The sequence below is a fragment of the Tupaia chinensis genome, unplaced genomic scaffold (assembly GCF_000334495.1).
Source record: "Tupaia chinensis unplaced genomic scaffold, TupChi_1.0 Scaffold000104_1, whole genome shotgun sequence".
Classification (NCBI taxonomy): Eukaryota; Metazoa; Chordata; class Mammalia; order Scandentia; family Tupaiidae; genus Tupaia; species Tupaia belangeri.
Window position 1 is genome coordinate 3,883,501 of NW_006159568.1, and position 21,010 is coordinate 3,904,510.

The following is a 21,010-nucleotide window of genomic DNA, read 5'->3' on the forward strand; positions in this document are numbered from 1 at the left end:
TAATCATCTCTGCTTATCAGAACCGCTTTCCTAGAACTGTATTCCACGGAGACTCACCTACAATGGTGGATCTGCACGAGACCCACCCTTGATCCAACCTTGAATGGAATCTATGTTCCCTATTGTTGAAAACTTTAAACTTGTGGCCCTTCTCCCTTTACTTGCATGTATCACATTTTCAATAACTCCCCTGGAAGACAACTGTATATAGCAGAGATAGGGTAATGGGAGAGGGGGAAAGGGCAGAGGGTCAAAGATAGGATAAAAAACATATATATATGTATACATTGTATGAAAGTAGAAATGGAATATTATTGATGATAACATGCTTGATTAAGTCACTATGCAGTTTGTCCTAGATGGGAAACTACATTTAGTATGTTGTGATGATGCTCAGGGAATGAGTGTTAGGTAATATAATATAAAAAAAAAATTGCAGGAGGAAAAAAAATGCACATTGATGACTGCAGCGAGCTGTATGGGCACAGCTGGGTACTACTTTATAGTATGTTCATTCTACTCACCGGGGTTTATGCCTAGGGTCAGACTTGGATACATGTGTAGGTTTGTGTCAGCTGTGCTAGCTAATGGATTTATTTAGACTAATTAAGTTCATTGGCAGAACAATTGAATGGGGGGGGAGGAAGGTATGGAGGGCAACCATGGATGCCAGGGACAATGGGGGAGGAAGATGGGACATAGCAGAGGGTGGGGGATGGGAATCAGGGATGGCAAGACAAAGGGCAAGGTATGCAGGACGTAAGAATTAGAAAATTATTTGCTGAGAACATGTATGTGGATGTGCTTGATTGAGCCAAGGCACAGTGTATTTTGGATGGAAAATTCATTTGTGTGTTGTGATGGTGTAAAGTGAATTAATAAAAAAAATGAATGAATGAATAAATAAAATTAAAAAAATAAAAAAGAAAAATTGCATTTAACTTTATTTATTTATTTATTTAAATTTGACCAGAGAGGAACAGAGTGAGAGGGACTTGAACTATGGTTGGCCATGCGGGAGCCCAGTACCCTTAATCAACACGCCACTTGCTGGCCCTGTCTGCACCCATTTTAAGGTCTAAAAGAATATACCTTCATTCCAGGATACCAGTATTTGATGAATTTATTATTCTCTGTTGCTCACTTTACACACACTATGATTTCATAAGATTCTGATGATATCTGCTTCTTTGATGGAAAAGTCTTACATTTGCTATAAATAACTCTACCTTTTTACAGCTTAAACTATTGCTGGTTAGTTTGACAGGGCCCAAGATATATCCATGCATTATACCATCAACTTAAGAATATCTTCATTTCTTAAATCAGCCAATCCTGGAGTCTTAGCTAAAGCCAAGTCTTTAAATGCTTCATCGCCACCTGGTGGCAGAAGCAGGAGGCAGCAAACGGATTATGTTCATGGTATTATGTTGGCTTCTTTTGTGCCCTCACCCAACTCATCTGACATGAGAACAGATCAAAATGACAAACCGAGGTGATGATCTACCAAAACTTCAGAGACCCAAAGGACACACCAGTGTACTGAAGACATCAGGGTCTCAAGAGAACTTTGACTTCAAAAGACTTCGCTATCCCATAAGCCAGGGCCAGAGCCTGCGCCGGAACTGCGAATGCTGAGCTGGTGCTCTCCCATGATGCTGAACGAGAACAGTCCGGATTAGCAAACTTTTGGTTCTGAACCTTTTTTTCAGGTAGCTGTTTCCATTAACTAGTTTCCTGCTCCACTCACACTGGTTTTAGAGAAATGCAATAAGTTCTTTCATCTAAGTGCTGGGAGTTGGTAACTGCAAATCTAGCAAAAAAAAAAAACAAAAACAAAACCCACAAAAAACAAAAAACAAAAAACAAGAGCAAATCAAAAGTTGAGGGAACCTCGTGATCCTTCGTGCCTCGCTGACCTTCCTTTCACTGGCGAAGAACTTTTGGGTGCCCCTGGGAGTTTGACTCTGCTCGTTCAACCCAACCCAGAGGTTGACTCGGCGGGTTTCCTTCCTGCTCCCCTTCAGTGACCCCTTTCTAACATTCCTCCATTTGTCCACGTCTGTCCATTCCTCCTCTTTCCACTGTCCTTCTCCTAAGCTGCTCCAGCTTCCCCCATTCTTACCAATGACAAGGATGATGAAAACTGAACACTGACCATCTGAATCTTGTAAAAAAAAAAAAAAACAGATTGAATTTTGGATATTTTACTCATTTTTGGACAAAGAACATATTTTACTAAGTGTTATGTTGTGCTTTATATTCCCAATAGCTTCTATTTAACTAGGCTACAGTTAAAAGTAGAGGGGCTGCTTTCTCCCTAAGGATGGCCTCAAAAAATAAAAATCTGCTTTTCACAGTTGGATCAAAATTTCTCATTTAAAATATTACATTTTATAAGAGAAATGTAACTCATCAAATGCTACATCAGAAAGGTTACATGGTGCGTGAGTCCGCCAGAGAAACAGAGAGACAGAAAGTGAAAAATCACCCTACACCACAATCCCTTCTCCTCCATTCTCCTCTAGGGATCTTGGGCACGCACGCACACGTGCCCGGTGTGAGTTTAAGCCACTGGGTCCGGGACACAAACCGCGGTCGACTACATGGGAGTTCAGCGACATAACCATTAGGCTAACTGCTGGTCCCCATGACTAACTTTTAAAACAGACATATTATTAAACCTCTACAAGGTGTTTTTAACTTGCTGTGGATACCATGGCCATTTTTTTTAAACCATGGCCATTTAAAAGTACATGGGACAAGGATATGTAAAGGAGCTAAATATCATGATCTAGATATAATAAACAAGTGATTCTTCAATTTCTTCAGCTTCCTAAATGATAAACATTATTTTGATAGTTGGATAAAATGAACACTCAAAACTGAAATGAGATTAATAGGTCTCGATTCCTCAAACAAGTTCGCTCATTATTATCACAGAGCATCCAACTAGCTGAAAGCAAATATACTGGTAAGTAACACCTACAGAGTGACTCGAGGTCTAGAAGAGCCTAGCATAGAACGTGAGCCTGCGATAGACTACCTGCAGTGATGGCTCCAGTTCTGCACTCTCCCTGAATCTACTTCTCACACACTAACTCTGGACTTAGCCATGTGACGGGCTTGGGCTGAGTGGACTGAAGTAAGTTCAAAGCAAGAAGAGTCATGTTTCGTTCTCTCTCCTGGACCCATCACTGCTGTGGAAATACACACGAGAGACATGGAGGAGGCCCAAGTTGATTCAGTCGAAGGCATCCTAAACCAGCCAGCCCAAGGCTGACCTGCCAGCTGGTTACAGATATGACAGTGAGCCTGGCCAGAATCTGCTAATCTTGGCCATATTAGCACTGCTTAGGAGACCCTTAGGTTGGTGAAAAAGAAGAAATTGTTAGTGATTGTTTGTTTATTTATTTAAAACATTTGCTCTTAGGTGTGAGTGCTTGCCTAAGAGAAAGGTGAATAAAGTGAGAAAGCACACCCCAGGGGGGATGGCCACATGGCAATCCCTTCTCCTCCAGTCTCCTCTTGGGGTTTCAGGCATGCACACACATGTGCTCAGTGAGTTTCTCTATCCACTGGGTCTCAGATTTGAACCATGCAGTCAGCCATGTGGGATCCAGCCACCTTAACCACCATACCACCAGCTAGCCCTGAAATACTACTGTTTAAAGCTATGGAGTTTTGGAATGGTTTACTGTGATAACACATACAGTATTCAGTGCTTGCTCTACTCATTCAAAGAATGCTTAATTCATAGACATTTACACAGGATATTGACACGAAACTGATATTTACTCTGAAATAAAGAACCTTGTATACTTCAGCTATCCAGAGTATGAACAATGCTATTAAAAACTCTATCTACTAATATAAAAGCACTCACTGTAGCATCTATATGTCTACAACAAATTTTTGCTCATCTTTCAAGTCTTACCTGCTCTGTGATGGCTTCCCACTACTCTGGGCAAGGCTGATTCTTCCAGGCTCCAGTGTGTCTTGCACAGATTTCTAGCACTGTACTTGTCTCATTGTATTATAATGTACTATTTGAATTTCTCTCTGTCCATGGCCTAAACCATGAGTTTCTTGTAGACAGTAGCTAAATCCTTTCATTTTTGTATTCTGAGAATAATGCCTGATATACAAAAATTATATCTGTTCAGTGCATTCAGTGAATGACAGATATAAAGACAACTGTATGGACCTTCCCTAGGAACTTAGTTTAGTATTAAAAAGAGACATGTATGGCTAGCAGGTGGCATGGAGTTTGGGGCCCTGGATCCCACATGACGGGTTGTGTGGTTAGAATCCTGGACCTGGTGATTTTAAAATCACATGTACATGCCAGGTGCATGTGCGTGCATGCCCAGAATCCCAAGAAAAGAATGGAGGAGAAGGGACTGTGGCACAGCCATACCCCCCACCCCCACCCAGGGAGTGATTTCTCACTTCCCCTCTGTCTCTGTTTCCATCTCTCTCTGGTGAGCACACATGCCCTCACTCTCGTCAAAAAAAAAAAAAAAAAAAAAAAAAAAGAGAGAGAGAGAGAGAGAGAGAGAGACGTGCAAACAGCGTTACTCTACAGGGTGACAAATGCTATAACAAAGGATGTAAAGTATTTGGAAGTAAAAGTGAATTTTATATGCGCAGAAAGAAGAGGGACAGGCAGAAAAGGTTTCAAGTAGGCATAATTCAAGCCAAAATATGAGGCACAGGTTGCTGGCTGGATAAAATTACTTGAGAGCTGGGACTAGCTTTCTTGGGAGGGAAAGTAGAGTTGGGGGCGGAAGAAGTTCTGACCTGTAGTATTTCCTGATGTTCAGGTGTAAATATCTCCACCCACAGCTAATTTAAAATTATAAACTGGCTTGCAAAATTCCTGAATTTTGCAGGATTGGAGAAGAGGGAATCCCAAGCAGAACAAACAGGTTGTACAACTGTCATTAACGAAATAACATGGTCAGTCTGGGACATTACATGGTATTTATGTGAAATGTGAAGGAGGGAAGAATCAGAGGCTGCACTGTGACTAGTGTACCAGGCCAAGGAGCATGAAGTGCACCCTATGGGAAGAGTGTGACATAACTAAATATAGCCTTTAAAGAGATCACTCTAGGGGACTGGCAGGTGGCACGGTGGTTAAGGGTGCTGGATTCCTACATAGCTAGCCGTCGTTCAAGTCCTGGACCTGGCGGCTTGCTTTCTCGTTTTCCCTTTCTCTCTCTGGTCAAATTGAAAATAATAATAATAATAATGATAAAGATAAGTAACAAATGAAATCAAATAAATAAATAAGTCTTAAAAAAGATCACCCTAGAAGTGGAGATTGTAAATCAGAAGAGAAAGTAAGACATAGGAAAGTTAGTTTCGCAGCAATCGTAGTCCAGTAAAGTGGTAAATTAAGGCCTTAGCTAAGGCAGTACCTGAAGCTCTGGAAAGCAGACTTACTTAAAATATACTTAACAGGCAAATATTTTGGACCAGACTGCCAGTAATGTGTGGGAGGTAATAGAGAGAAGAAAGAGTAGGTAATACCTCTTGGGCTTTTAGTTTGTTTCCGGAAGAACTGCATTTGTACAACCAAGAAAGAAATAAGAAAAACTAAGTTTTCGTGTTGGCTATATGTGCGTATGTGTATGTATGGGATTTAGAGGGGTAGAGTGGAGGGAAGGGGAGGCTGAAAAGGTAGAGAGAGCAATAACCAATTTGGTGATTTGAAATCAATCCATTTTGGTTGATTTGGTTGTTGATCCAATGGACCATCAAAGGTATACATATCTAATAGTGCTATAAGAGCTCAGAAAAAGGAGTTGTTAGCAAAGAAGATTCTGGAGTTGTTATCGTATGGGGGCAATTAACATTACAGGAGTAGATGGCGGAAATCCCTGGTCCCTTAGGTTAGACCAGGTTACAAATCTACCCAGATTTAGTGTCCTGTTGGGATGATCTCATTCAGGTGACTTCTGGGAAGCATCAACTACAGAGGAAATACGCTAGCAGCATGGAGACCAAATACAAGTTGTTTCCTGCCCCAAACCACGATGCGAATATGACAAAATGACATATAAGCAGAGCATAATCAAGGCTGTATAAGCTTAAGCCAGTACTGCAGGACCTAATAGGTTTCGCTCTTTTTGGAGCTCATCAGCTGCAGGTAACGGCTCAAATCTACTCTGAAACAGTATACCTGTTTAGCATTTTATAAGTTACAAAGCCTCCCATTCACAGCCTTCTATTTACCATATCCAGACAATCCTCAGAGTCTCCTCAGCACTAGCTAAAAGACACTTTGCATTTAGGCTATAAAGTCTTTGCTGGAACCACATGATTCTTTTCACTGAAATTCCCAAAAGCTGATGGGATGACAGCACAGCTGTCCACAGCCTAGGCTGTCTGCCATGCAAGACAGGCTCCTCTATTCTTAGAATCACGGTGGTGCAGACTCCCTCACACCGAGGCCTAGGAGGCCTCTAAGCGTCCAGAGAGTCCTGCTGTCCTGACATCCCTGCCCCTCTTATCTCTGGGCTCTTCTTCCATCCCTTTTACTTTACATTTCTGGTAGTAAGTCTAGAATCGAAGTTAATTTGAGAGAAAAAGGACAAAATAAAATACATAGGAATCTCTACGCAGAACATTTTATTGTGATGTTTTCTGAGGCTCCACTGTACAGCCCATGTAGGCATACATAAACACGCACCAAGTGCTGGCATCTGGGGGCAGGACAAAGCGCATGGTGAGCTAGCATTTGTGGTAAAGGCTGGTGGAGGAGGACCATATATACATGTTACTTTTATATGCATACAGTATCTCTGGTAACTCTAGGAACCAGGGTGCTCTGGTTCAAGAGGTGGGAAACAGACTTTTAAACAGTGTAAAGATCTAAAAAATAAAATGTAACACAATACCTGTGCCCTTCCCCTATGCACCTAGCTGTGTGTTACCAGGTGGTGCTGATACAACTGTGCCTGAGACTCGTGAGGCCAGCCATCTTTGTTTTCGTAGTTCTGAGAGCTTCTTCTTATATCCTGAGTCTTACTTTTCTTAGCATTCTCAAAGAGCCAGAGCCCCGCAGAACATTTTAACTGTATTAGCTACTGTTTCATGTGAGATTTAACTGTCCTGAGATTTTTTTAAAAAGTTGCTCCTCACAAAAATATCTCTTACTGACTTTCCTTCATAGTTTGTCACCTTTCTTAATGAAACAACTGAGCTGAAGAAAGCTAGGAGAGAATGGAGAGAAATGAAAATGACATCTTTGTAAAGGATATTTTTTAGCTTAAAGACAAATATGGGAAAGAAGGAACAAGTAAATCTGAAGCACCTGCCCTCCAGAAGCAAACGGAAAGGTATTTATATCTGTTGTCTTTAAGTTAAAGAGAGTGGCAGGAAAATGGATTTAAGAATCCCCAACTAAAATGGATGTCATTTTGCAGCCATTGTCAGGTCTCTGGAAATTCATCAGCCTCACATCATGTAATGATGTTTACTATGCCACTCAAGGAAGAAAATAACTAAACCAAATTAAAAAAAAATTATTTAAATCCCCACTCATGGCTAGGAGAAAATGTTCATAGCTAATTTGTGGATGAAGACTACACAAAAAGAATCTACACTCTCTGTCTCACACCTGAGAAAAGATGAGTTCCTTTTTACTCCAGTTCTGATCAGCCAGTGTGTACCAGTGATGGCTATGCCTAACCCGTTCTGACCGTTGGTTCTGACCAGCATCTCTGGCTCTAGCATCACACATCCTTGAGCCTCTTGTGGCCTGAGCAATTCCTCTACGTGGGCCAAGGATCAAGCCGGTGAGAATGCATGGAGAACCTAGAAGTGAATGTACGCATACTTGACCATGTCCATGTAGGACTTATCAAGCCATTGGTTGATTTCGGTAGCTCCTTCAGAACAGGGCTTGGTGACCTCCAATCTTCTTAAGAGTTTAAGCACTAAAGGAAGTACCCTTTCTCAGATATTGGTCAGAGTAAGAGAAATGTAAAGTCAGAAAGATCATCAGTCAAATTACCTCCATTGCAGAAATCTCTTCCACAATGCGAGTCCAGAAAATGTTTGCTTGAACATTTCTATGACAAGATGTTCTCTTTTTTATGGAACACTGAATCCCATTTGGAACTATTTCATTGAACTGTATCTGGCTCCTTCTCTTCATATAGAAGCCATTTCCAGCACCCAGGTCTTTCATGGAACTATCATTCACACTCAGGGTTCAAGGGTTACTTCAAGGTTGACTGCGAGCACGACCTCTCATCTTACTCCTGTATTGCTCATCACCTCTGTGATATGGGCCTTCACGCTAAGAGGACCTAATGCTCAATCATCTTCAATAGCCTTAAGCTCCCTTCCAAATTATAGGCTATTGTGCCATGTATTTTAATTCTTTATGGATTCAGTGACGTGTTATTGTTTTATACAATCTCTGTGTTTTAATTTATCTGCTTTCTATTTTCATCATTCCTTTTTGCATTTCAAGTAATTTTCTGTCTTAGGCAGACCTTTCAGTAGAAAGAGTTCAGTTATGCCAATTCTGTTTTTATCTGGAGATATTTTATTTTGCCCTCTTTTTTGGAAAGTATTTTTGCTGGATATAGAATTCTAGGATAATCAGAACAGTTTAGGTATCTTTCTGCTGTCTTCTGGCTCCCTCTGTTGCTAGTGGGAAACCAGCAGTAGTCTTCTATGTAGGCAATGTTTTTTTCTTCTGATCCCTTTCAAGAACTCTTGGCTCCAACGTATGTCTATAATTTTTTTCGTCTTTAATTATAGAGTGTGTGTGCACTTGTGGGAGTGAGAGAGAGAGAGAGAAAGAAAGGAGTACCCTTCACAGGGTCTGGTCATGGCATGATCCTTGTCCTCCAGCCCACAGGATCTTGGACACTCGTGCATGAGCTCAGCATGTTTCAGACTGACAGGACTGGTATTTGAACTATGACCACCATGTGGGATCCAGCTTCTCTTGAGCTGTGCATCAGCACTGTGCCACAAAGCCAGCCTGGATGGATTCCATTTTTTAAATCCTGTTGAAGATTTATTGGGCTTTTAAAAACATTTCCTCTGCCCATACAATTTCTTTTTTTCCCCTAGTCCCTCTGTGCTGTTTTTTCATACAATTTCTCCAGTTCTATCTTCTAATTCATCAACATTCTTACTGTCCCTAATTTGCTATAGCACCTGTTCATTATGTTTTTATTTCAATTATTATACTTCACTTTTTGGAAATTCTCTTTGGTTTTCTTTCCAATATGCTTGCTCTTCATATTTTTAAGATTATTTTATACTTTTTTTTGTTTTTTTACTTTTTTTTGGCCACAGGATGTGTGCACTCACCAGAGACAGTGAGAGGGAAAGTGAGAAGTCACTCCCCAGGGTGTATGGCCATGCTGCAATCCCTTTTCCTCCATTCTCCTCCTGGGATTTTGGGCAAGCACAGCATGATCAAGCTACTGGGTCTGAGACTTGAACTGCAGCCAGCCATAGAGGAGTCTAGCACTTTAACCACTATGCCACTGCTGGCCCAAGACTATTTCATGTCTTAAATATATTAGATATTTTCGTTTACACCTGACTATTTTTATTTATTTTATTATTATTATTTTTTTTTGGAGAGGTTTTTGCTATAGGGTGCGTGCGCTTGCCAGAAAGACAGAGATAGACAGAGAGATAGAAAGAGAGAAATCACCCCCCAGGGGGGATGGCCACACCGCAATCCCTTCTCTTCCATTCCATTCTCCTCTTGGGATCTTGGGAACACATGCACACGTGCCTGGTGTGAGTTTAAGTCACCAGGTCTGGGACTCCAACTGCGGTCGATGACATGGGAGTTCAGCGACATAGCCATTATGCCAACTGCAGGTCCCTATTCCTTTTTTTTTTTTTTTAAAGTGAAATTCTTTCTTCCATTAGAGAGACGGAAAGAGAGAAAGAGAGAGAGAGAGAGAGAGAGAGAGAGAGAGAGAAAGAGGAGTGCTCCCAACAGGGTCTTCGTGGCACAATGGCACCTCCAGCCTCAGTCTGGATCATGGGTGTGCATATACACAACATGGTGTGGAGATGGCTGTTTGCTGTAAAGCAAATTGGGCCATGGGGCAAGGACCTTCCCATGTGGAACTAGCATCTCAGAGCACTGTACACCATTGGGCCATTGCCTGGCCTCTTTTCTTTTCTTTTTCTTTCCTTTTTTTTTTTTTTTTAAAAAATTTATTTGTTGAGAAAGGGAGAGAGGCACTCTCAACAGGGTCTCAAGCTGCATTCTTGCATGTATGTGTTGACCTGGGAACCAAACCCTGATTTTCCCCCATGTAACACCAGTTATATGCAGTAGAGTAGCATGCTACCACTGAGCTGCTATGGCAGGGCCTACATCTGAAAATTTCTGTATTGATATTTCTTCAGGTTTGATTCTGTTTGTTTCTGTTGGCCCTTGTTTGATGAACTTGATTTTCTGGTGAGTTGTTTTATTATTTCTTTACTGTGAATTGCTTATTTTACTTAGACATGAATCTATGGAAATATCAAGAGGTCTAGAATAAAGATCAGTTTCTCCAGGGAGGATCTGTGTTAGCTTCTTTTTCAGGCATGGAAGGGCCACTACTTTTGTAAAACCAATTTAAGTAAGTTCCTAGTTTGAGATTTTATGAACACCTACCTAGTATTACAAACAAGTGAGGGCCAGTTTATAGCTACACATTTTCAATGGAGACAACATTAAGATTTGAAAGATAGAATTTTCCTTGTAGGTCCCTGGAAGGGAAGGCAATGAGCACATTTCTTGATTACCCTGATACCGAGCCCCTTTGTGACTCCAAATTTATGGGTGGGAAAGGAGAGGAACTTCTATTAGATTTTCCACCTTCACTTAGAACCAAGAAATTGTCTCCTGACTTTTGAGCCCCTTGGAGCTACAAAGCTGTAAAAATTGATTCAGCGAGTATCATACCAAGGTGAATATCTCTGCCCATGCTCTTACTTCTCTGAATCTGCACCTATACCTAATTTTTAGCCTCAGGATTCCTTATTTTCTTTCCAGCACATTAATCCAGCATTTTAAAATTTTTCCACAGAGAAAGTTGGTCCAGGTACCAAGCCTACCCTATTGGCAGCAAGGGAAGTTCTAAATTGTACCCTCAAGCATAGGATAGAAAATGCATGCCAGGAAACTAGGTTTAAAAGTTTAGAACTGTTTCTTTTCTCTCTCCGGACATCATCTCCCTATATTCAATCCATCATAATAAAGCCTGTTGACAGATTCTACCTTCAGAACTAGTTTAGTTTTGAATAGTCAGTTCTACTGCTATATCCTAGTTGTGGACCTTATCTCTTTTTAGCTAAGTTAGATAGGTTTGGAGATCTAAAACATAGCCAGCACACAATGAAGAGTTTACGTTTTCTTTCTTTTTTTTTTTTTTTTGGGAGGTTTTTGCTATAGGGTGCCTGCGCTCGCCAGACAGACAGAGAGAGACATAGAGACAGAAAGCGAGAAATCACCCCCCCCAGGGGGGATGGTCACGCCGCAATCCCTTCCCTCCATTCTCCTCTCGGGATCTTGGGCACGCACGCACATGCGCCCGGCGTGAGTTTTAAGCCATCAGGTCCGGGACGCGAACCGCAGTGGATGGTCACGCCGCAATCCCTTCTCCTCCATTCTCCTCTCGGGATCTTGGGCATGCACGCACACGCACCCGGCGTGAGTTTTAAGCCATCAGGTCTGGGATGCGAACCGCAGTCAACTACGTGGGAGTCCAGCGACATAGCCATTACGCTAACTGCTGGTTCCTGAGTTTAAGCTTTCTAAAATACAGGCTTCGCTCTTTCTTATGTTAGTCTCCTGTTATAGAATCTTTATCATCACCTGCTAATCACTGGGCTGTGACCCCAAACCTCACCTCTCCAGGATCTGGTCCCATTTTGCCTTTCTAAGCATAGATTCTTAGCCCAAAATAGGCCCATCTTCTTCTCTGTGCCCTCTGTACAAGTCATGAACATTTTTGCTAACATGCCTTTTATCTACAGTCTTATCTAGTTGTTTCACATCTCTCTCTTTTGCAAATTTTTCCTGGAAACTCCAAATTTGCTCATTTTGCTTTCTGATTTCCCTGAGTCCTTGTATGTGCAATATATATTTTAAATAAATATTTTAATTAGCTTGACTCAATTAGATATAATTCTTCAATATCTGAAGTTAAGCTGTAAGTAGCTTAATAAGAATTCTAACCCAAGTTTGATTTCAAAGTTTGTGCTTTCTAATATATAAAAGTTTCTCTTAGTATTCAATAAATGCTTATTAATTTGCATAAAAAAGAAACTAGACCCTATAAAATCAGGTTAACAATGCTTTACATTTAACTGGTTTATCTTGGATTGGTTGAAACAAAACAGAATCTCAAATGGCATTAGAATTTTTAAACTTCATTTACTTAATTACATTTCTAGGAAATCTCAACAGGACCTCTACAGCAGCTTACCTATAAAGGTAAACATTAACTCTTACAAACAGAATCACCTGCTTTCTGAATCCCTAATTAAACTGCACAAAACCATCCCTCAGCGTAAACTCTACCACTAAACTTGTAAACCTAAAGGACTGGCTTGCACATCTGGAGGTTTACACGAGATCACTCCAGTGCTAAGGAAAAGGTATTAAAAGCCTAGTTTCAGGAGTGAGTCAGATGCTGAAAAACAATCACTCTAGGTAAAATAGGCTCTGGCATACCAAATTTACTTTATGACAAATAGCCATCTCTAGACAAGCATGCAGTGACTGCTATTTGGGGTTTATAATGTAAAACTCTTTTTCTGCATAAAGTGCTTTTGCCTTTCTTTCTTATTTCCAAATAATATATAAGAAATCAAATTCAGTCTTGAATTATCTTTAATAATTTGTGGGGTATGCTTTTAATATGTAGAAATGAAAGAACCTTCTTGGCATGGAGATTCTTGGAAAATGGTCACTTGATTCTGGCCAAATAAGGAACTGGAAAAAATAAACTCTTCTTTGGAATCCTACCATAGGACAGTATTCCTGTCCTACCATAAGACAGTCTCTCTTACCTTTCCTGTCCCGTCCTTCATGAACACATATGGGCAGGCCTCCTAGGGCAATGTAGAAATCCAGACAAGAGAAGGAAGCACAGTAAACTAATGGAGGACAGGCTACAGGAGACGGACAGTGTCAGACATCATGTGGGAGAAAAGAAGGAATTGTCAGTTAGATCATGAGAAACTGAAACTGGTCATTTCAAAGTTAGAGAAATAAGAAAAAACAAGAAAGATCCTTTATTTTATAGCAAGAACAGAGAGATTACAGTTAATTTGGAAATTTGTCTTCAGTAGAACAGAGATAACTTAGCAAACAGTACACAAGGACACAAGATAGGTAAGACCCTCTAGCGTAAAAATGTTAATCAAGAGATATAATTATAGGCTTTGAAAAAGGAAAAATAAATCAGAACTATAATCTAGAAGCAATTAAGTGAGAATTATTCTATCTTCCTCCCAAAGAACTGTATAAAAAGCAACAGGAATACCAATGTTTAGATATAAAAATGATGAATGAGGAATATGCACTTAAGTACCATGAATTACATGGTCTTATGCTATGAAAAATAATAATGGTGTCACATTTAACAATGGAGTTCCAAAAACTGAACAAAGTATCTCCACTGAGGAGTTTTTAAACATCAAGGACAATCTTCTGCACTTATTTGCATTGTGTAAAATATCTCTTCCACCTTTACCCTATCATTTCCCAGTCTAGATAAGACAGTGCTCGAAAACCCACCACTGGGAGACAGGAGTCTTTAAGACTTAATACTGTCTTTATAACTTAGTATTTCCCCCCCCCCAGATACAAGATGCTAGGAAAGTTGGAAGCTACTCACACTAGCAATGTGATTTTGTTTGTTTGATTACTTGTGTCTATGATTAGAGATTGCTTACAAAAAGGGATACCCAAATGGCTCACGAGATAAAGGGACAAAAGAAGATAGAGAATCTAAAAAAATGATTTCACAACCTTAGATACAACCAATGGCTTTGGTATGAAAACATTATATGTGAAATACTTTGAATATGAGATTTAATAATTTTCTTAAAATTAATACTTAATTCCAACAAAAAACAAATAAAGCCAAAACATTTCTAAACAGGTAAATGCCATTTTTGTTAAAGCTCTATTTTCTATAAGGGAAAGACAATCTGTATAAATATAAATGCATTTAAAAAATTTAAGTGATGTTATTAAGTGAAGTTCTGCTAACAGGTGAGGAGTCTTCCAAATTTGTTAAGCGAAATGCATACCTCATATTCTTTTCTGCAAACTTTAGAAATGTCATTCTTTGAAGATGCCTGAAAGCCAAAACATTTCATTAATTTATTACACATGCTATTCACCATAGAACAAAAAAAGAACACAAATTAGTATGTATGAATTGCTGCTATAGCATTTTTTATTTCATTAAGAACCTTAAGCTCAAATATTTTAAAGTACCTAACATATAACAAACAAATTTCATGCACTTCCTTTAAAACAAACATCACCCCTAGGACCTCCTCCATATGCAAGAGCTTCACTCTATGAAGCCAGAGAGGAGGCGTTCCTTTCAGCTTTTATGACTTTAATCTCACATAATAACACGGTCCTTTTGTTATTTCAGAAACTAGATGACTTTGAAGGAAATGTAAATCAGAGGACTTTTTTTTTAAGCAGAATTCCACTCTAGCAAATTTTCTTATGAAGCTCTGCTTCAGCAAATTTTCTTGTGAAGCTCTGCCAGGCACTTACATTTTGTTTTTCCTTTAACCCCTCATGTTCTCATATTCTGCTCCTAAGGTAACCATGACTCCTAAGTAACTCATGACTTCTAAGCTTTTATACTGAAGTTACTGAGCTAATTTCCTCAGAAAAATGGCAAATATGGTGAAGGGAGCAACTAAAGAAGGAAGGGGTACTATGTCAGACAATGACAAAAGCTATTTTAATGTGATTCTCTGAAGAAGATAGTATCCCCTCTATAAATGAGGAAAATGCTGCTCAGAGAAATAGCAACGGATTCGTCACATTTAAGTATGTAGTTTCTATGTAAAACATGCCAAAACAAATCTGCTGAGAGATGGTTACTTGTTCTACAACATCGATTCCCATTTAGAGATACAGCTCCAGAGTTATGGGCTCTGGTTCCTTGTTCTAGTTCCTTCTGTCCCATTGCCTTGCCAGCCATCTGTGTGAAAGTAACGGTGACACCATGTTTCATACCCAGAGCCCAGTCCCTAGAAGATGAATAAGAGAAAACTTCCTAGCATGGTTCAGATCCATCTAAACAAACATTCCTAGTTTCCCAGTGAAGTCTACTCCCCACGCTCTGGAGCATGAAAAGCCAAGAAGGCCAGTTTTCCCATAGCATTCTGAGGAACCACTGTGAAAATGTGCACAGTTCGAAAGAACTCAGATGTCTGATCTGAACTGGGCCAAAAACCTATCAAGTCAAAGAGAAGTCAAGAGTGGGAACCAGCAGTTAGCATAATGGCTATGTCGCTGGACTCCCACGTAGTCGACCGTGGTTCACGTCCCGGACCCGGTGGCTTAAAACTCACGCCGGGCGCATATGCGTACGTGCCCAAGATCCCGAGAGGAGAATGGAGGAGAAGGGATTGCGGCGTGACCATCCCCCCGGGGGGTGATTTCTCGCTTTCTGTCTCTATGTCTCTGTCTGGCGAGCGCACGCGCCCTATAGCGAAAATCTCTCCAAAAAAAAAGAGAAGTCAGGAGTAACCGCAGGAATCACACTTACCTTAGGAGAAGAAGGGATATGAGAACATGCTTAGGGTAAAGCCATAATGGAAGAAATAAAAGATAAAAGCATAATAAGCCAACTGCTCCCATATAAACATACCTAAATTTACAGAACCACTGGGGGTACTCAGCAGTGGCTCGGCATGACTATGGACAAGGTATGAAAGTCCTCAATTCCTGTAATATTCTTTCTTTGTGTGGCAGAGGAAAGATGAGAAAAAAATAATAAAAAGCTAAAGGTCTTTTATATCCAGTGGCCATACCCGAAATGTAGTAAGTCTAAAAGGAAATGGTCTGTACAAGTGATGTGAGATTTGCAGGGCTCTTTAAACGTTTATTTTATTCACGAGAAAGAACTCAAGTACATAAGTGAGTTTGTGTGAGAAAGGGAGAGAAAGAAGCACCCTTGACAGGATTTTGTCACACTGTGGCACCCTTGACAGGATTTTGTCACACTGTGAGTCCCTCATCAGGATCCTGGGCCTGTGTGCACTGGCATCTTTTTTTTTTGGAGAGATTTTCACTGTAGGGCGCGTGTGCTTATCAGACAGACAGAGAGAGACATAGAGACAGAAAGCGAGAAATCACCCCCCAGGGGGGATGGTCACGCCGCAATCTCTTCTCCTCCATTCTCCTCTCGGGATCTTGGGCACGCACGCACACGCGCCCAGCGTGAGTTTTAAGCCACCAGGTCCAGTACGCAAACCGCGGTCGACTACGTGGGAGTCCAGCGACATAGCCATGACACTAACTGCTGGTTCCCTGCACTGGCATCTTTTCAGGTTGACTAGAGATCCATACCCACAGACTGCCATATGGTGTTCAGCACTGCACTTCAGTTCACTACTGCCTGTGTCACTGAGGCTGCGACAAGTTACAGTTTTTGTAGGCCACCTTTCCAAAGCTGTGAGGTAGGCAAGGCTCAAGAAAAATGCATAGCTAAAACCCAGACTGCACTCCATGCTGCTTGCAAGCCTGCTGCCCAGCGTTACCTGCTTGCATGCCTGTCGACACTCCAAGGCAATAGCCAGTTCACAGCAGCCTAGGCCAACCCAGCCGTCAGACTTCTTAAACACACCTTAAAGACAAAATGTTCAAATGCTTTATTCTAAGGAGTGACAAAGATAGACAGCACACCAAACTGGTTCATAGATACCACTAAAAGTCAAGTCAGGTGTTCATTTGAAAACTAGCTCAGACAGCAGGGCCTTAAAATCATTAAGCCTCTCCTTTCACCCTTACTCCCACTGCCCTCAGTCTCTTTAGGGCTCTTCAGAGCAAATGTTCAGGTCCTTTGTTTATTCTCTCTTTTCCCTGCCTACCCTAAACTCTCTTTAGCTCATTGACTCTTAGGTAGGTTGCATCTCTTCTGGAAGACACACAGGGTAAGAGAAGCAAGGGAGAGGGCTCTGGACTGTAAATGTGAAAAAAAGGTTCTGATTTAACTGAAGCAAACAAATAAAAAAGGATACATGTATTAATGCATGTAAAATATTAAACATCTAGAAGAGCATAAAACCCATGATCTTGTTTAAAAATTGATATTTTGTGAACAGACAGGACATCTGTGAGCCACTTCTGCTTTGACAAAGTATACTTATGGAGCAAAATGACTGCATACTACTTGGGTTGAATTTATGCACAGCAATGACTTCTCTACCACAGCAATCTTTTGGTTACTATGAAACCAAAAGATGATGAAATTATTAAAAAAAGTTCTAATGTTACTATGAAACCAAAAGATGATGAAATTATAAAAAACTTTCTAATTTTAGAGGTTTTTGCCTTAAGATGTGTGCACTTGCTGGAGAGAGACAGTGAGAGGGTAAGTGAGAAATCACCCCCCACCTCCCGAGGGATGACCACGTTGCAATGCCTTCTCCTCCATTCTCCTCCTGGGATCTTGGGCACACACACGTACCCAGCGTGAATTCCAAGCCAACAGGTCTGGGACTTGAACCATAGTTGGCCATGTGGGAGTCCAGCCATGTAACAGCTATTCATCTGCTGGTCCCTTTAATGTATTATTTTTTTTTTTTTACTTTTTTTTTTTTTTTTGTGAGAGGTTTTTGCAATAGGGAGCGTGCGCTCGCCAGACAGACAGAAACATAGAGACAGAAAGCGAGAAATCACCCCCCAGAGGGGATGGTCACGCCACAATCCCTTCTCCTCCATTCTCCTCTCGGGATCTTGGGCACGCACACACAGGCGCCTGGTGTGAGTTTTAAGCCACCGGGTCCGGGACGCGAACCGCGGTCGACTACGTGGGAGTCCAGCGACATAGCCATTACGCTAACTGCTGGTTCCCCCTCTAATGTATTTTTTAGATTCCTTTTGCAATCATGTATGTCAATGAATGACTCCTAGGCTAAAATGAGGAGATGCAAGAAATCATTTAGAGAAAAAAACCCATAGGGGTGCTGCACATCATCACCTTTAAGAAACACTTCATGCTGCTTCCAGGCAATACATAGATCTGTAAACCCACATCCACATTGAGTTATATTATTATTATTACATTAGAAAAAAAATTGTCAGGGACTTAAGGTAACAAGTAACATAGTTCTTCAAATGAAATTAGTACTTAGTACAATAAAAAGAAGACACTGCTAAAAAACAAAACAAAAGCAAACAAATGGTTCACGGACAAAGCTCTCAAAATGTAATGATATAGACTACCTTAAAGTTGATATAAATATAAACCCCATCAACTGTAAAACTCACCAAAAATACTGCATTTGTAAGTTTCTGTATCTTTACGTGTTTTAAGGGTACAAAGGACAACAGACTCTCATCTAGCCTCATTGTCTAGAACAGTCTCCTCTGTATCCTTACTGTATACTCTCCAGAATCCCTACATTTCAGAAAGAATCCCAAGCAGAATCCAAGTGGGTCATAAACTTTGTGAGCTGTTATATACCATAATGCAATACAGTGCTGCTTCCACATTCCCAGTGGCCTCTTAGAAAATACTAAATTCTTCCACAAGTATTTACATTTGCTAAGCACCCGTGAGGCACAAAGCACTCTATTAGGTGCTTACTTTGTGGCCTATGAAGTTAGGTAACAGGTAAAACCTATGATTTATCCTATTTCGGAGATTATGGTTTGGTAGAACAATGTATGTGTATACATAAAATTCCAGGACAGTAGTAGAGAGATGGCTAGGACAACAGGCAAGGACATGGGCAATTCCCAGAAGGTGAAGATGGACTATGTCTGAAACACAAACTGAACACTGGACAGCCTTCAGAATCCAGGACACATAAAGGCACGGACTTTATCAGGGCTGAAATATGAGCTTCAATCTTAGGAGACTGTGAATGCCAAACTAGGAAGTTGGGTTAGTCAGATGAAGAAGATATCCCCTGAGAAATTCTTTTTGAAGGAGGCGAGGAGGGCAGACATAGTGTGGTGAAATACATTTCAAAGTTATGACAATATTCTACTGGTGTAATAGTAAAGGTGTGAACTAGAAGTAGAGAGGACAGATTTAAGATTGTCCAAGGGGGAGTAAATAGAACTAGAAAGATAACGTGTTCGTTTCCAGTCCAGTGCCATTGACAAGAAGGGCAGTTATGAACCTGACTGTAGATTTGCACTTCAGATACCATCTATTACAAAGATCAAGGAAGAGATGTCTATAAGTCACAAACAATAATCTGGATTTGAGTGACCTTCCTAGAGGGGATTAGTTCACAGTTCTCTGCAGAAATGAGACTACCAGAGTGAGAGTGGAGAGAGCAGGAAAGTGGACTGCACACAGGCATAACCGCAGTCCTTATGGTAGGTAAGAGGAGAAAGGTGAGCGAGAATAAGGTTCTCGGGCTGGGTGGAGTCACAAGGAGGTAGTGGTCAGTAATACAAGTGTTGCAGGAAAGTCAAGGAGAGCAAGTACTGAGAAAAAGCCATAAGATCTAGGAACCGAAAGATTCTGGTGACTTTTCAAAGCCTAGTTTCAGTAAAATGGCAGAAGGGAAGACAAGAGTGCAAACTTAAAGATTCAGTGAATGAGAATAAATCATGCACTTGAAAATCTAGGTGTTAAAGGGTAAGAAAGGATGTATATTTTAGAGTACACATTAGGACTACAACACAGATTTCAGATTCACAAAATAAATTAAACATTAAAGTGCTAAATGTTACATCTCTATTGCTTACCTGGCAAAGATGAGTTCATACAACTCCAAATTTCAACCTAAAATTATAATCACCAAAAGGCTTTTATGTAGATAACCAGTTGCTAAATAAGACAATTTCTATAGAAATTATTGCTGTCTGTGTAGTAGAAGGTCTAGGACTATATTCACATCAGTCAGCTATTTAGGGAAGAACAACTGAGATGCAAAAAAATTTTTTTGCCATTTTCCCATTTTCCATCTAGGTTCACTAAGGATGCGTCTGGCTACTCAGGATACTTATTGTAATCACTGTTTCCAAGCATAGAGACAAAAGTGTCTGCAGGTGACTGAAAGAAAATGTGTCAGTCACAAACATTTGATCATCGATTTTGTCCCCATTCACATAGTGCAAGCCATCACATCTAAAGAGGTTCTTTCATGCAAGCTCAGTGTTTCTTACCCTGGTCCATGTTCCCAAACATTGAGAACAATCCAAGTGTTAGATGTTTTAAGTTACAAGGCCAGACTGACAAACTCTGTAATATATATATGTATAAAGCCAGGATGGCCAGACTGACAAACTCTGTAATATATATATATGTATAAGGCCAGAAAATGTAAAAACAGGAAAAATAAAAAGGCACACATTTCTCTTCTTCCAAATTGAACTTTTCATAATCAAAATAAATATAAGATTTAGTTATTATAGTTTTCAAGAAATCAGTAAAAATACAATAATAAATATAATTCCAAATTCTAGACAAACTAGTTTGATAAAATTTAAAGACTAGAATACATTTATAATTAAGACTTTTTAAACTTACATCATAGCATAGACAATAAAGGATGAAAGATAGTATTATATCAACGCATTTGTGTAAAGATCTTTTAAAAAGTATCTAGTTCAACAAAATCCAATCACATTTATTTAGTTATTTATTGAGAGGTTTTTGCTATAGGTCGTGTGCGCTTGCCAGAAAGACAGAGAGACAGAGACAGAAAGTGAGAAATCATCCCTCAGGAGGGATGGCCACACCACAATCCCTTCTCCTCCATTCTCCTCTAGGGATCTTGGGCACGCATG

General features: G+C 40.3%; 1 protein-coding gene across 1 annotated transcript in view; it reads right to left on the reverse strand.

The window, feature by feature from the left end:
* RECK (reversion inducing cysteine rich protein with kazal motifs) overlaps positions 1-21,010 on the reverse strand; it is an 83,094-nt gene that overhangs the window by 50,381 nt on the left and 11,703 nt on the right. The window contains exons 4-6 of the mRNA XM_006143781.2: positions 19,967-20,003; positions 16,798-16,883; positions 14,314-14,361 (exon numbers count right to left, since the gene is read on the reverse strand). Of these exons, the coding sequence (XP_006143843.1) occupies positions 14,314-14,361; positions 16,798-16,883; positions 19,967-20,003 (171 nt within the window). The remainder of the gene's footprint in view (positions 1-14,313; positions 14,362-16,797; positions 16,884-19,966; positions 20,004-21,010) is intronic.